This window comes from Eschrichtius robustus, chromosome 3 (assembly GCF_028021215.1).
Source record: "Eschrichtius robustus isolate mEscRob2 chromosome 3, mEscRob2.pri, whole genome shotgun sequence".
NCBI classification, from domain to species: Eukaryota; Metazoa; Chordata; class Mammalia; order Artiodactyla; family Eschrichtiidae; genus Eschrichtius; species Eschrichtius robustus.
Window position 1 is genome coordinate 2,600,162 of NC_090826.1, and position 15,460 is coordinate 2,615,621.

Below are 15,460 nucleotides of genomic sequence, written 5' to 3' on the forward strand. Positions count from 1 at the left end.
CTGCGCACAAGGCGGGGTCATGCCGCCGCTTCCCGGGCCTTCAGGGTAGTGTAGTTTCGCGGGGTGGGGGGCGGCACGGGGCCTTGATTCCCCTCCGTGGAACCCCCCAGGCGCGGACCCCCGGCGCGGCCCTCCGAGTAGGCGCCGCCCGCGGGCCCGGAGGCTTTGAGGATGTCTGCGGTGCTCCAGAAGCTCAAGAGGTTCAAGCTGCGGGCCCTGCACAACCAGAAGAAATTTGGGGTGGCGGGCAGGAGCTGCGAGGAAGTGCTGCGGAAGGCGTGCCTCCACTTGCAGGTGCCCCGGGGTCCGGGGAGCGGGGGGCCGATGGGCTGGGGGCCTCTGCTTGCGGGCGCCCCGGGCCGCGTGGCCTTTGGGGTGGGGGCGAGTGTGGCCGAGCGAGCCTGCCCAGAGCACTCTTGGTGAGCTGGGAAGATGTTGGCCCGTCGTCCTGCACTGTCAGGACTGGCCGAGCTCAGGCTGCACCGAGCCTCCGTGCGTCCCCGAGTCCTGACGGTCGCTGGGAGGGGGCACTGTCCATATCCCCGGGGCGGAAAGCCTGAGCCTGACCACTGCCGACGGCCACGTGCCCGACCCCGGGCTCCATCCTGGCTCCTTACGCGGGCTGTCGTGGAGTCCACCTGTCGCCCTGTGAATCGGGCGCTAACACCCCCATTTCACAGATGAGGAAACTGAGGCACCGAGCGACTAAGCAACTTGCCATAGCCACTGAGGAACGGCCGGTGTTTAAACCCGGGTCTCGCTACGCCGGAAGCCTCTTAGCCCAGCCTCTGCGGGTGCGGGGGGCTGCAGGCGGGGGTCGGGGGAATTGGGGTCCTTCCCGGCTTCTAGATCCTGGTGCATGGTGCCGCATCTCAGCAGATGGCCTGAGTGAAGCCTCTGCCCCAGCGCTCAGGAGCCCACCTGCTTGGGAGAAATTCGGGGAGAATAGGAGGTGCTGCTTTTGTGCCTCAAAACCAGAGAGTGTGGGAGACATCTGGGCCCCAGGGAATTCCCATTTCCTGTGCTGCTGCAGAGGAGGCCCCCAACCTCCTCCTCTGGCTCCTCGGCCCCGTCAGAGCAGGGGGAGTTTGTAGAGAGGCCTGGGAAACTTCCCCCTTCTGACTGTGAGGGTCAGGACAGCTCTGGCCTGAGACCCAGGGACCTGGTTCCAGTGCTGGTAGGCTCAAGTGCTCCAGGGCACAGGCCGTTCCCTGCCCGGCTTCCCCTGGTGTAAAATGAAGGGTTGGTCTCAAAGGCCTCTCAAAGCCCTTTGGCACGAATATTCTAGGTATTTCAGCCATTGTTCTTACCCTTATTGAATTAATTTCCTCGACTGGGCTTAGACCAGTGCTGGGGTTGTGTGTGCATGTGTGGGGTGGTGGGGGGGAGGGGAGGAGTTGCTATTGAAGATGCATAAAACTGATCGGTGTCGAGCAACAGAGGACTAAACCTCAGCAAGTTCAGAGTCCCATGTGCTGATCACACTTCCGCGGACAGAGGCGGTGAGTCCTGCCCAGTAAGATGTTCTCCTTAACTAATTGGTGCCCAGGGAGAAACTCGAGCGGTAGGCGATGTGTCCTGACACCTGTCGGGCAATGAGCCTCGTTGATGGGGATGTGTTTACAGGCTTAGTGCAAGCAGTCAAGGGTCATTTTTGGAACCAGGCTTGGATTTTAAAGTGCCCTGGAGGAGCTCGGTTTGAAGGGTCCGAGTGGTGAATCCTGCAAAGCGGTTATCACCGTGTATGTATTTCTATGACTTTCCACATCTTAGAACGACCTACAGTAGGTGCCCTTGTTTGGACGTGCTCTGTACGTGCAGACTGCATCTCGAGCGGGATTCTTTACAGCGTAGTAGTTCCTTCTTGTTCTCTGTGAGGGCTGCAGATGGGAAGACCTCAGGTCGCCACCCCAAGACTGGGCTGCCCGAGATCCAGGAAGTAAGCATCCCACCCTGCTGTCCCCTCCCCCCTTTCTCCCCAGCTCCCTGTTCCTGGCTCCAGACTGTGTCTCTACGAGGATGGCACGGAGCTGACTGGAGATTACTTCTGGAGTGTCCCCGATGACTCGGAGCTCGTGCTTCTCACCGCGGGGCAGACCTGGCAGGGTTGTAAGTGGCGGGGACCTTGGAGATTGGTGGGGAAGCTGGTGCGGCTTTGGAGGTGCAGAGGGCCTGCCTGGGGGTGCCAGCCCCGGGAGGGAGCGGTCCCCCGTACTCTGCACTCTGAAGGAGGAAGCCCCCGGAGGCAGAATCAGATGGCAGAGTTGTTCATCCTTTTGTCAGGAGGCCAGTTGTCCAGCTGGGTGTTCTATGTGTCTTTTTAAGAAATTCCTTTAGTTTTATTTACATTCATTTGAAGTGTCCTGGTAACCCCTAAGGGCAGAAGGGAGGGCTTTGGGGGTGGGGGCCTGCCCAGGTTTGCGGGGAAGGCAGAGCCAGAGAGAGAGGCTGTCCTGTTCTGCTGGGCTTTGTCGAGGAAAATAATCAATAACCAATCAATAATAAGACTAGAACAGTTTTATTTGAGCCAGACTGAGGACTATAGCCCAGAAGCCCTCTTCCCAGGTTACTCTGAGAAACTGCTCCCGAGAAGCAGGGTTTTCGGCACAGTTTTATGTCTTGTCAGAACAAAGACCATTAAACAAGTCAGGGGTGCATTTCTCCGAGGTTTCAAAAGAAGACCAGACCAGCACGTACACAGCGAGTCAGCATGGGCTTGGCACCTGGGAGGAAGCCTTACGATCGAAGGAGTAACCAGCATTGGCGTCCCAGGAAGAGGGGCATTTAATTTTTATTTTTAACATGGATGTTCTTTTCTTCTGGTCAGTGCGCCGTTTTCGTTAATAATTCAAGCAGATGTGCAGTGTATGTTTGATGAGCCACAAAAAGGCTGTTTCAGTTAGCAGCAAATTCAAGTTAACTCATGTAGAAGCCAGAACGACGTCCCTGTTTCTCAATATGTAAAAATTTCTTTTATCAACTTGCTAAGGGATGGGCTGGTGGCTGATGCCGTGCTCAGTGTCTGGTCTCTGTCGGGTTTGCGGACACACCGTCCTTAGGCTCCTGTCGGGGCTGCCTTATTGGAGCAGGTGCTTTTGGAGGTGGTTCTTTAGGGGGGGGTCTGTGCTGGATGACAAGTGCTACTCTGGAGCCATAGGCCGGTGGCCAGGCGTGTGCCCTTCCCCTGGGAGGGCCGTCTGGCCCTTGTGCAAAGGGGCTTCCATTTCAGGAGATGTTTCTGGTGCCTGGGGAAGGAAGTGGAGCTCTGAGGACCGAGGTTGTCCTACCTCCTCCGCCGAAAGGGCAGAGAGAGAAGCCCGAGAGCAGTGCAGGTGTGGCCTCGCCCCTCGGTTGGGACTCTGCTGTCAGCAGTGGAGGTGACACGTCTGCTGTGCGCTCCTAGTGGCACGCGTCCTTCCTCCTTGTGCTTCTAGAGAATGAAGTCTCAATAAAGTTGTTAGAAAAGAAAAGGAACTGCACGCTGCCTTCCAGAGCTGCGGTCCCATCCTATCTCCACAGCAGGGACGAGAACGGCCTCTCCAGCTCTTGGCATTGTCGCTCTTCTCATTTTAGCCATTCTGGTGGGTGTGCGATGGCGTCTGGACTTGCATTTCCCTCCCGACGGATGGTGTTGACCATCTTCTCCTGGGCTGATTTACCACCTGTAAACCTTCTTGTGAAGTGTCTTTTGTCCGTTGACTAATGGGATGTTTTTTACGGTTGAGTTTTGTGAGTTTTTTCCTAGTATATTCCGGATGAGTCTTTGTCAGACGTGTGGTTGACACTGGTATTTTCTCCCAGTCTGTAGCTTTTTTTTTTTTTTTTTTTAATAAATATGTTCTTATGACCATTATGCTTTTATTTCTGTGAGAAAGATTCCTAGGAGTAGAATTGCTGAGCCAAAGAGTATATGTGTTTTTTTAAAATAAATTTATTTAACTTATTTTTTTTGGCTGCGTTGGGTCTTTGTTGCTGCACGTGGGCTTTCTCTAGCTGTGGCGAGTTGGGGCTACTCTTCATTGCAGTGCACGGGCTTCTCATTGCGGTGGCTTCTCTTGTTGTGGAGCACGGGCTCTAGGTGTGTGGGCTTCAGTAGTTGCGGCACGCGGGCTCAGTAGTTGTGGCTGGCGGGCCCAGTTGCTCCGCGGCATGTGGGATCTTCCCGGACCAGGGCTCAAACCCGTGTGCCTTGCATTGGCAGGCGGATTCTTAACCACTGTGCCACCAGGGAAGTCCTTGCAGCTTGTTTTTTTGTTCTCTTAACCGCGTCTTTCATGGAGTAAAAGTTTAATTTTGATGATATCCAACTTGTCCCTTTTTATCCTTCTACGCGTATGGCTTTGGTGTTCAGTCTGAGACCTTTTCACCAAGCTCTAGGTCTCGAAGATTTTCTCTGTCTTTCTGCGCCAGTTGCTCTGATCATGTGACTTTTCTTGGTTAGCCTGTTGAGGGTGGATCACGCTGATTGATGTTTGGACCCTGAGTGGCCCCACATCCCTGGAATGACCCTCGGGACCGTGGGGCCTGTTCCTCACATGCGTCTGGACTTCTGTTCGTAGGACGCTGTGAAGCCCTCGGTCCCGAGTGCCTGCTCGGAGGGCTTGCTGCTTTTGGGCGTGAGCAGAAAGGCCCCGGGAGCCAGCAGGGCAGTGAAGGGACGAACCTGGAGTGTGAGAGGTCTCCAGGGAGGTCCCAAGACGAGGCGATTTCCCTTGGAGGAAGGAAGGCTGAGGGGAAGGGCGGCAACTCGCTTGGGTGGCTTTCGTTTTCCAAACCGCGTCCCGTGTCCTCCCCGTCTGTCCTCACACCAGCCGGGCGCGGGCAGCCAGGCCCAAGGCCCGGAACCCCGGGCTGGTGACTGTCGGGGCAGGGGTCTGGCCGGTCCCGGGGGAGGAGGTGGTGTCCCCGAGGCAGTGCTCCAAGGCCTGGTGGCCTCTCTGTTCCCTGCGGTGGCAGACGCGAGTGACATCAGCCGCTTCCTGAGCGTGTTCCAGGAGCCGCACGCAGAGCTCATCCAGGCCGCCCGGCAGCTGCTCTCGGACGAGCGGGCCCCGCTGCGGCAGAAGCTCCTGGCCGACCTGCTGGGCACCGTCAGCGAGAACATCGCGGCCGAGACCAGGGCCGAGGACGCGCCGTGGTTCGAAGGTGCCTCATGGAGTCGGGCCTGGAGGGAGCGGGCGGGGAGGGCTTCCTCCGGGCCAGCTTGCTGGGACATGGGATCTGTGCCAGTTCCCAGACCCAGGGGCTCCCCAAGCGCGGGGCCAGGGGCCAGGCAGCCCTGGGACTGGCTGTTTTATTTTTATTCAATTTTCAATGGTGGTCAAGTAGGCATGAGGTGAAATCTACCGTCTTTACCGTTTTCAGGCGTGTAGTTCGCTGGCATTACATACGTTGCCGTTGTGGGCGGCATCACCACCGTCTGTTCTCAGACATTTTTATCTTCCCAGACTGAAGCTCTGCCCCCATTAAACATCACTCCCCACCCCTCCCCAGCCCCGGCCCCCAGCCTTCTTCCTGTGCCTGTGATTCTGACTCCTCCAGGGGCCTCGTATGAGTGGGATCGGGCATCTGGCTTACTTCACTCAGCATTTAACGTCTTCATGGTTCATCCATATGGAAGCAGGTGTCAGGATTCCCTTCCTCTTTGAGGCTGCGTGATATTCCATCACCTGGGTGGACCACATCTTTATCCATTCACCTGGGCTGCTCCCACCTTTTGGATTGGCCTCTCAAGCCAGATGGAGGGAGCCCTGAGCGACTGCAGCCCTCTTGGGAAAGGGGCTCGGAGGTGCCACCAGGCAGAAGCGCCTCGGTGGCCTTTGAGATGCTCCGTGCTGGTGGACCAGACTTCTCCACAAACGAACAAAATCCAGGGATAGTGTGTAGGTCCCCATTAGAACGTTTCTAGATGGAGCCGAGCAAAACGACCCTCACCTTCCGCCCCTCCTGGGAGAGCACGGGCCCTGGGCTCCAGGCGTCTTGTCTCTCCTTCCGGCAGGTTTGGAGTCCCGGTTTAGGAACAAGTCTGGCTACCTGAGATACAGCTGTGAGAGCCGGATCCGGAGCTACCTGAGAGAGGTAGGTCCACACTGATGCCAGGTGTGCCAGGCGGGTTTAGGAAGCGGGCTCTGCTTTTGGGACTCTGCTGCAGGGCCAGCGTGGATGTTGGAGGAGCGCACAGGCTGGTGTGGGTGCAGGTTCAGGTGCAGGTACCGGTATAAGTGCTGGCGTGGGTGCTGGCGTGGGTGCTGGGGTGGGTGCAGGTCAGGTGCAGGTGCTGGTATAAGTGCTGGTATAAGTGCTGGCGTGGGTGCTGGTGTGGGTGCAGGTTCAGGGGCAAGTGCTGGTGTGGGTGCTGGGGTGGGTGCAAGTTCAGGGGCAGGTGCTGGTATAAGTGCTGGCGTGGGTGCTGGGGTGGGTGCTGGCCTGGGTACTGGCATGGGTGCTGGTGTGGGTGCAGGTTCAGGTGCAGGTGCTGGTATAAGTGCTGGCGTGGGTGCTGGTGTAAGTGCTGGCGTGGGTGCTGGCGTGGGTGCAGGTTCAGGGGCAGGTGCTGCTGTGGATGCCAGTCTGGGTGCAGGTGGATGTGAGCCAGCAATGGATGGGCCGCTTGCCCGGGGAGCCCCCCGCACGGCCGACCTCTGGCTTCCCCCTGTCAGAGCTCAAGCTGGGTCCGGGGTTGCAGACTTTGCCTCCCTGCACTCTCCGTGAACTCTCCCTACGGGCTGTGAGTAGAACCCACCTTCGAATGCCTTCATCCGTCGGGCGGTTCAGTTTCGACATGAACTCATCCCAAGTAGCCGTCTCCGTCCACTGTTAGCTTAGATGGACGCCCACACAGTGGGTGGGGAGGGGCAGCCGCTCTTCTGTCCCCAGCGCTGCCGTTGACTTTCCTGCCTGTGCGAGGCGCAGCTGTCTGACCTCCGAGAAGCAGCAGGAGGGGCTCTGAGTCGTGGTGGGTCCAGGCTCTGACTCTGGGCTCCCCTCCGGGAGGCGTGAGAAGCAGGTGGATACAAGTTTAGAGCGAAACGCTCCCGATGGAGACGCACTTCACCTCCGAGGAGAAACGGGTCCTCGGGCCCAGTGCGCTCTGTCCCGCTGCCTTTCAGCAGGGAGGTGACCCAGCTGACGGATGACCTGCAGCAGGGCAGGCCGCGGGGGGGCTGGTGCCTGTGGTGCCTCGGGGGTGCGTTGCCCCCTCTCTGGAGGATAACCTGGGTGCTTGACCGGCCCCGAGGCTGGGTTCTGGGCGGCTCTCTTCCACCCATCATGGGAGGACAGGCGGCAGGGGGTGGGTTTGGGGGCAGCGGCAGGCAGGGGTCCTCAGAGAACCAGCGCTGGAGCCCGGGGCTGGGCTGGGCGCTCCCCGCAGAGGCCCGTGGGCGCCGTTGCCCCTGTGCTGTGTGGCTGGACGTCAGCCGTGGGGCGTCTTGTTCGTCCTTTGCAGACACCCCCCCCCCCACCCCTCACCTGCACCTGGCCGCATGTCGGTGCTGCAGAACCGCCCACACGCGCTCCGTTGAGATCCCCTCACACGGAAGGAAACCTCAGGACTGGGGTGTCTGAGGTCCTGGGGCCCGGTCCAGCTCCCCCTCTCCCCCTGCCCCCCATCTCTGCCTGAAAGTGGCCACCCTCGGGCTCCTTCTGTTGCCGAGGACGCGCTCCCCGCGCTGGCTGGCGGGTGTCTCCAGGGCATCCTTCCCAGCGCCTGCTGGGTGCAGCCCCCTGTCCGCTGATGACCCGTCTGCTGCCCTGCTGTCGCTCCCACTGGGCCAGGCGGTCTCCTCGCTTCTGCCCAGTGCTCAGTGTGGGCCCGGGTGTGCCCACGGGTGCCAGTCTCCACCTGCGCCCCAGTGGGCGGCAGTGCGCTGGTCACTCCTCACCCGCACACTTCCTCTCGGGCTTCTTGCTGCAAAGCAGTGGGCAGTGCTTGGGAGACAGGGCGGCCAGGATGCCTGGAGCTTGAGTTCTTATCTGATTGTGACCAAAGCTCCAACTCATGGGCCCAGAGAAATTTCCCAGGGTCAGACAGGCACAGTCGGTGTGAGCTCAGACCCCCGACCTCAGGGCCACGCTGGGACCCCAGGGGGCGGGGGCCGGATCCCCAACATCAGGGCCGTGCTGGGACCCCAGGGGATGGGGGCCAGATCCCCGACCTCAGGGCTGTGCTGGAAGCCCAGGGGTCGGGGGCCGGATCCCCAACCTCAGGGCCATGCTGGGACCCAGGGGGCAGGGGCCAGATCCCCGACCTCAGGGCCGTGCTGGAACCCCAGGGAGCGGGGGCCAGACCCCCGACCTCAGGGCCGTGCTGGAACCCCAGGGGGCGAGGGCCAGACCCCCGACCTCAGGGCTGTGCTGGAAGCCCAGGGGGCGGGGGCCGGATCCCCGACCTCAGGGCCACGCTGGGACCCAGGGGGCGGGGGCTCTGAGGGCTGTGGCGTTGGTGGACCGGGACCCCGGCGGCGGTGGGTTTTTGGGCGCACGGCCAGCGTTCAGCGATGCCTCTGCCTCTTCCAGGTGACGTCTGGCGCCTCCCTGCTTGTCACGGAGGCTCGGGAAGAGTACCTGCGGGTCGTGGGCGCCATGTGCCAGAAGCTCCAGGCCGCCCGCTACAACAGCAGCTACTTCGACAGGGGGGCGAAGGCCAGCCGCCGGCTCTGCACGCCTGAAGGCTGGTTCTCCTGCCAGGTGAGCCACGAGCGTGTGCCCCGGGCCACCCCGGCCAAGGCCTGGTGAGCTGGGGCAGCCCTCGGGTGTCAGCTCACGTGGGGTGAGGGAGGGTCTCAGCCAGTGGCTCCCAGACGTCAGTGGTGTCAGAACCCCCTGGAGGGCTCGTGAGCCCCTGGGCCCCTCCTGGGGCTTCTGTTCCAGCAGCTCTGGTGAGGCCTGAGAGCCTGCACTTGTGACACGTTCCCCAGGGGTGCTGGTTCAGGGCCCTCGCTTGAGAACCGCTTTGGTGGGCGCGGGTAGCAGGACACAACTGCTCATGAGCCGAGACCCCACCCTGGTGTGAGAGGAGGGATGGCATTTGTTTGGGTGGCTGATGCGTGTTTCGCTCCCCTGGGAAAGCCTGGATGAGGGAGCATCCGGATTTCAGGGTGGTGGCTGGACGTGACGTTTCGGGCTCTGGCTGAGCTTGGCAACGCGGTGGGTGGCATCAGCTGGAAGCAGCGTTCTGAGCTGTGGAGACAGCTAAGGGCACATCTTGCTCTTTGCAAGCTGTACGTCGCACTTCCAGTAAAATCCCCTCCTGCCGCTGGCGCTGGGCCCAGAGTGGGCGGGGGGGGGGGGGCGCGGCCTCCCTCCCACAGGCCCCCATGCCTCTGCCCCCACCAGGCAGCCCCTCCCAAGTGTGACGGGCCCTGAGCATCCAAACGCCGCTCCTTCCCAACTGGCTTCACGTCACACCTCACACACAACTGACCTCTCCCTCCCGGGGGGGTGTGACTGGAGCCTGGCAGTGAGTGTGGCGGGGACAGAGACCAGACCCTTCACCCCGGCCTGGGCAGGCTCTGGGTCAAAGGCCTCTAAGCGAGTCGGGCGGTAGGCTTCCTGCGGGACGGCTGTGAGGGCCCTTGGGGGCTGGAGTGGGGCTGGGGGCTTCAGGCAGGAGGAGATGTTTTCACACGTCTCCGAGGCCCAGCCTGTGCAGGGTCTCAGGGAAATGCTGGGAAGCCGTGGAGGAGACAGGAGGGGAGCAGTCGTGTGATGGGAGCAGCGTGGGGAAGCTGGCGTCCCAAACGGCCAATAGGCTCACTTGTCGCCTTCGCAGACGCAGTGCATCACCCCGGGGTCATGAGGGAACGGGGTGCCGTTCCAGGACAGCATGCTTTACCTCCTGAGCAGAGACTGTTTATCGGGGCCTGACCCCCACCGAGGGGTGCCTCCGTCGCGGGCGGAGCGGCAGTGAGACGCTCCTTGGCTTCGTGGCCTTTACCTTCTCTCTTTCGGCCCAGGGTCCCTTTGACGTGGACGACTGTGCTTCCAGACACTCCATCAACCCCTACAGTAACAGGGAGAGCCGCGTCCTCTTTAGCACCTGGAACCTGGACCACGTGTGAGTGCGTGGGGCTGAAGGCCACAACCACAGGCCCGGAGCGCCTGCGACCTGGCCCTGCCCGGCCTCCGCGGCGGGCGGGCTGCCTGGTGCGCCACGCGCCCGGCGCACGCGTCACGGACCCACGGACGTCGTGGGCGTGTGGCGTGGAAGGGGCTGCCAGGAGCGTGTGGTGTGGACGCTCCTGAGCTGCGGGGCGGGTGTCACTCGGCGCGGTGGGCTCAGATCCCCGTCCGCACCTGTGCGACCCCGCGCGTCCCCGCCCGCCGCCAGCGCCCACCTGTGGGCGGGGTCAGCGGTCGGCAGCCGCGGGCCCAGTCGGCGCGGCACCGGTGCAGCTGTGTGGGGTCCCTGCCTCGCCCAGGGAGCCGGAGCTCTGCGTTGTGACGTGTAGGGCGTTTCCTACTTCAACCAGGGTGAGCAAGTCTTGGCCAGCAGGATCATTTTATGGGTGTATTAGCTCATTCTTCAAAAAAAGTGCAGAAATGGAAAATTTTATTATTTTAACTGAGATGCTTTTCTTGTTGAGCCCTGAACAACGTGGGGTTTGAACTGCGTGGGTCCACGTATACGTGGAGTTTTCAGTAGGAAATACTGCAGTACTGCTTCATCCACGTTGGTTGACTGCGGGTACCGAGCCATGGACACGAAGGAACCCTGCGCGCAGAGGGCCTCCTGGAAAGTTACACGTGGAGTTTTGCCCGCGTGGGGTGCTGGCTCCTAACGTCCCCTGTCTCCCGTCCTGCGTGTTGCCGGGTTGCTCTCCAGGGTGGTCCCACCGACACCCTCACTGGCTGTGAGTTCACGCGCCCCAGGCTTCACCACCTCTTGGTATCAGTACTCTTTTTGTGTTCTCCCAGTCTGATGGGCGAGAAGCAGATTCTCCTGTTACAGTTCATTTGCCTGGTCACTAGGAAGGTTGAATGTCCGTGTGTTTATTGGCCGTTTGTGTTCTGTGAAGTGGCTCTTGCTTCCTCTGCTCATGTTTTACTGGGCTTTGGTTTTCTAATTAATTTGTAGGAATTCTTTACACGTCCTGGTTACTGATTCTTTGGTAGCTCTTTGTGTTACAGGTATGTTTTTACAGTTTGGGCTTGTCTTTCACTCCTGGGATGTCTTTGATCGTGACAGGTTTAAATTCCAGTGTACTGAGACATATCTCTTCTTTTTTGTGTGAAATCCTTCCCTTCCTGTATCATGAAGATATCCTAGTTTTTCTCTACTGGTTGGCTGCGCTGTTTCTGACCTGCCTGGACCACCCCAAGATGATCTCGGGGCTCCAGGCCATCTGTCTGCTCCTGTCTTTTCACGGCCCACTAGGGGCCACCGCCAGCGTCTGAGGAGGGAAACCGGCCGGCCTGGAAGAGAACACGGATGAAGCAGCAGCGTGCATGCCAGGCCCTGAGTCGTGTCTCCTGAAACGTGCCAGTTACGTTGCCGCTCTTCTTCTAAATACACATACGTCCACATAGATACACGCACTGGCTTTTAATTTAAAATGCAGTTTTGACAGCAGGCAGCCGGGGTTTGAAAACACTGGTCTGATTGTTTCCCTGAGACGTGGCCACAGGCCCACCCGGACTCTGGTGGGGCTGAAGCCACAAGCCACGTGTTTAAATAGTTAAACACTAAAGAGTAACAAACCCTCAGTACAGCACGTGCTGTCCTCCCCGCTGGACCGTGTCACCGCGGCCCAGGCCAGGTTCCTGGTCCCAGTCGGCGGACTTCTCAGGGCTCCGGGACGTGGCTACAGTGGCCTGCAGTCCGCAGCCTGCCCTCTTCTCTCACCCCTCGGGCCCCCTCACACCACGAGGGCTGCACGTACGGGGGCGCAGCCTGTCCTGGGAGGACGTCCTGCGCCTGAGTTCCGGGCGTGTGGGCTGGGCGGCGGGGCAGGGGTCCTGTTCCCCGAGGGCTGAGGGCACCTCCTCCAACACCCGGTGTTGTGTTGTGAGACGTCTTCCTGTCTGGGACCAGCGCTTCCCTCCCTCCCTTCAAAACCGTTCTCGGCCTTTTCCTTAACTTCATACATTTGGCTTTTATTTTTTATCCCTTCTTTCTACTTTTTGGGGTTTCTTCTTGCTTATTAGTTAATTTGCATCTCTCCTGTTTTCTATCATGTACATTTCAGGCTATCAGCTTCAGCTTTAGCTACCGCCTGTGAGTTGGGTAATTTTATTGTTGTTCAGGTGTAAGGATTCTGTCATTTCCATCGTGATTTTGTCGCTGCTCCGTGAACTGGTTAGAAGTGGGCATTTGTGTTCAGTTGCTGCCGGATTCCTAGCTGCCTCTCAGTTCCCGCTCGCTGCTGTGGCCGCTCACGCCTCCTCTCAGCCTCAGTGGCGGGGGCGTGAGTGCGAGTGGTCTCAGACCCACGTGGCCTCAGACCCGCGTGGCCTCAGACCTGCGTGGCTGGATTTAAGCTGCTCTGCCGGCTTTCCGCCCCTTTCTTGTCGACCTTGACGTGTCTCCAGGTTTGGGTGAGTGTCCCACTGGCCGTGTTATTGCTCTTGTTCCCGTGGGGTCCGAGATGGTCCCGTCAGAGCTGACGGCTGCCGTCCTCTGCCTGTGTGGTGACGGCCGTGCTCCCCGTCGGCATCGGGCTCTGCCAGGTCACTGGTGTGGGCACGTCCCCAGCGTCTTTCAGCTGCCGGGGCAGCGTCTGGCCGCTGTGGCCATTCACCCAGTGTTGGCTGAATAAATAGGAAATGTGTTTGGACTTCTGTAGCCCTCTCTTCTGGGTTCCCGGTCACCGTTCCAGTTCTTCCCTTTTGGGTCTCCTTTGTGCTTTCTGTGGGTTTAACCGAGTTTTCCTTTTCCCTTGCCCATCACCCCACCCTTCGATGGTTTGGGAAATAGATGTCTGCTGGTGTTCCCTTAGTGGGGCCCCTGAGTGAAGCACGTCGGAAGCAGAATCGCATCCCCCTCGCCCCGAGGCCCCGTGGAGTCACCTTGGTGTCACCCCCTCTGCTCACCGTGAGCCCTGCACAAAGCGTGGGCGTGTTCCCGGGGTGGGACCTCGCTTACGCTCATCCACAGATCACCTGGCACTCAGGCTCACTCCCTGTCGACGGTGAGGGTCAGGGGCTCGTAGAAAGGCCCTGAGCGCTTGCTGAGCTGACGTGACTCCAGGCCGGCGGCCCCTCGGCCCGCAGTGCTTTGGAGACACGCCGCCTCACCTTCTGGCGTCTGTTCACAAGGCTGCCGTCAGTCTCCTCTGCCTTTTCTGTGGCAGCTTTAGGCTTTCCCTTTCTCTCTGCAAATGATGCGTATCTAGTACAGATCTCTGTTTTAAATTCTGACCGGGACTTGTATTCTCTGCTCTGAAAACGTGTCTGTCTTTAATTTTGGGAAGCTCTTCAGCGTTGATTCTCTGACTCCCCCTCACGGACCTGGACCAGCTCCTTCTGTCCTCCTCGTGCTGCGTCTGCTCTTACACATTCCCTTTCCCGGGGACTTCCTGCCACGGACTGAACTGTGCCCCCCAAATTCATGTGCTGAAGCCCTAACCCCAGGGTGACTGTGTCTGGGGATAGGCTCTTCAGGAGGTGATTAAGGGTAAATGAGGTTGGAAGGGGGGGTCTGATGGGACTGATCTGATAGGACTGTGGTCTCATAAGAAGAGAGCGCTCGCTCTCCACCATGTGAGGACGCAGCGAGGGGGCAGCCGTCTGCGAGCCAGGAGGACGCTTCTCAGCAGAACCCAACCACGCTGGCCCTCTGGTCTCAGAATCCCAGCCCCCAGAATGGTGAGAAAACTGATTTCTGTTGTTTAAGCCGCCCAGTCTATGGTATTTTGTGACGGTGGTCCGAGCTGACTAATAACACTTCCTATACATTCAGTTCATGCACTGTCTCTTCAGCTCTGATGCCATTCGGTCTGTGTATTCAGCATTGAGTACGTATTTCCTTTCTACAAGTGCTTTTGCGTTATTTTTTTAAAAAAAAAGACCTCTTCATGCCAGTCTGCTTTCATTATTATTTTTATTTCGTTTTTATTTTAAATACACTTATTTTACGGTTGTGTGCAAAGAGAGGTCTGGCCTCTGCCCCTGACCCCCGGGAGGTCACCTCTGAGCCCTCGGAGTGTCCTGCCTGCTAGTGTCTCTGTTTGCCTGGGGCCGGGGGTCACTGGACAGCCTAACAGTGTGACTAAGGTGGGGGGTTTGGGTCACGTGGTTTCACCTTGCCCTCTGGGGGTGCTGGGGGTGAGGTCAGCCTGTGGATGGTCAGCTGTGCCCACATGGCGGAGCCCCAGTAAAGACTCTGGACGCCGAGGCTCGGGGAGCGACCCTGTGTGCTGATTCTCCACGTGTGTCGTCACTACCGCTGCTGGGAGCACTGTCCCTGACTCCCTGGGGAGAGGACGGCCGGAGCTGCCCTGGGCTCCCCGCCCCGTGTGTCCCGAACCTTGGATGATTTTAATTTGCATGCTTTCGTGGTTGTAAACCGTAACTGTAAGTGTGAAGGCTCTCAGGGCCTTCCGAGTCCTTTCGGCGAACTGTGGACCCTGAGGGTGGTCCCGGGGCCCTGAGCTCTGCAGTTGGCGGCAGAGGGAGTGGTCTGTGTAAGACCCCTGGGGGTTCTGGGGGCGCCGCAGTTGGCTGCATCCTCCTGTGCATTGCAGTGCGTTCCTTGTGCTTTGTGTGTGTCTGGGCTGTGAGTTCGTCCTCGGTGGGAGGCGTCTGCAGATGGCCCGTGTGTCCCCACCGAGCGGTTCTGCATGTTTCCACCAGGTGCCCGGGGCTTTCAGCAGGCCTTCCTTGCTCGTGGGTTCCCTACCACGTGCAGCGTAAAGTTGGACATGTGAGAGGTGGGCTGAGGGTCCTGGTTTTCCATGTGACTGGAGGACGGTCACACTAGTGGTGCCCTGTGTCCGGCACCTGCCGGGTGTCCTTACCTCGTCCCCCCACTGCATCAAGCATACGGGAACCCGGGGGTGCCTGGCAAGGGCTCGCACGTTCACCACGCCGGGGAGCCTGACTTGGCCTCCTGGAGGATAAAAGACCCCGCGGGGAGAAGGGCCAGCCCCTGGCCAACCCCCCAGCAGAGTGCAGCCCCGTGACTGGGCCAGGCCAACCCACAGAACCGCTAAGTTTTGGGGGGCTGGTTATGCAGCAGTTGGTAATTGATGCAGAGGCTTTTCCTTCCCCTCCCAAAGCCATGGATCCCCGGCAGCACCTGTTCCTCCCCTAATGGCTGGGGTGGGAATCTCGGCCCACCCCTCCTGGCTCTTGAGGGCCCCTGGGGCCTCCATCAGGACCGGAACCCCGGTGCGCTGTGGAGTGTAGCTCAGTCCTGTGGTCCAGCATTGGTTTCTGTGTCTGCAGAGGGGAGCCGCCTTCTTTCTTTTACTCTCAGCTACTTATTTATCGTTACTCACCTTTTCTGTGTCATGGGGCA

The 15,460-nt window shown here is 59.5% G+C and overlaps 1 protein-coding gene across 2 annotated transcripts in view; it reads left to right on the top strand.

The window, feature by feature from the left end:
* The window catches only part of DFFB (DNA fragmentation factor subunit beta), a 17,646-nt gene continuing 2,186 nt past the window's right edge, over positions 1-15,460 (top strand). For both annotated transcript variants that reach the window (XM_068538753.1, XM_068538754.1), the window contains exons 1-6: positions 1-294; positions 1,983-2,109; positions 4,957-5,145; positions 5,999-6,078; positions 8,518-8,688; positions 9,957-10,057. In XM_068538753.1, the coding sequence (XP_068394854.1) occupies positions 172-294; positions 1,983-2,109; positions 4,957-5,145; positions 5,999-6,078; positions 8,518-8,688; positions 9,957-10,057 (791 nt within the window). In that variant the 5' untranslated portion in view covers positions 1-171. The remainder of the gene's footprint in view (positions 295-1,982; positions 2,110-4,956; positions 5,146-5,998; positions 6,079-8,517; positions 8,689-9,956; positions 10,058-15,460) is intronic.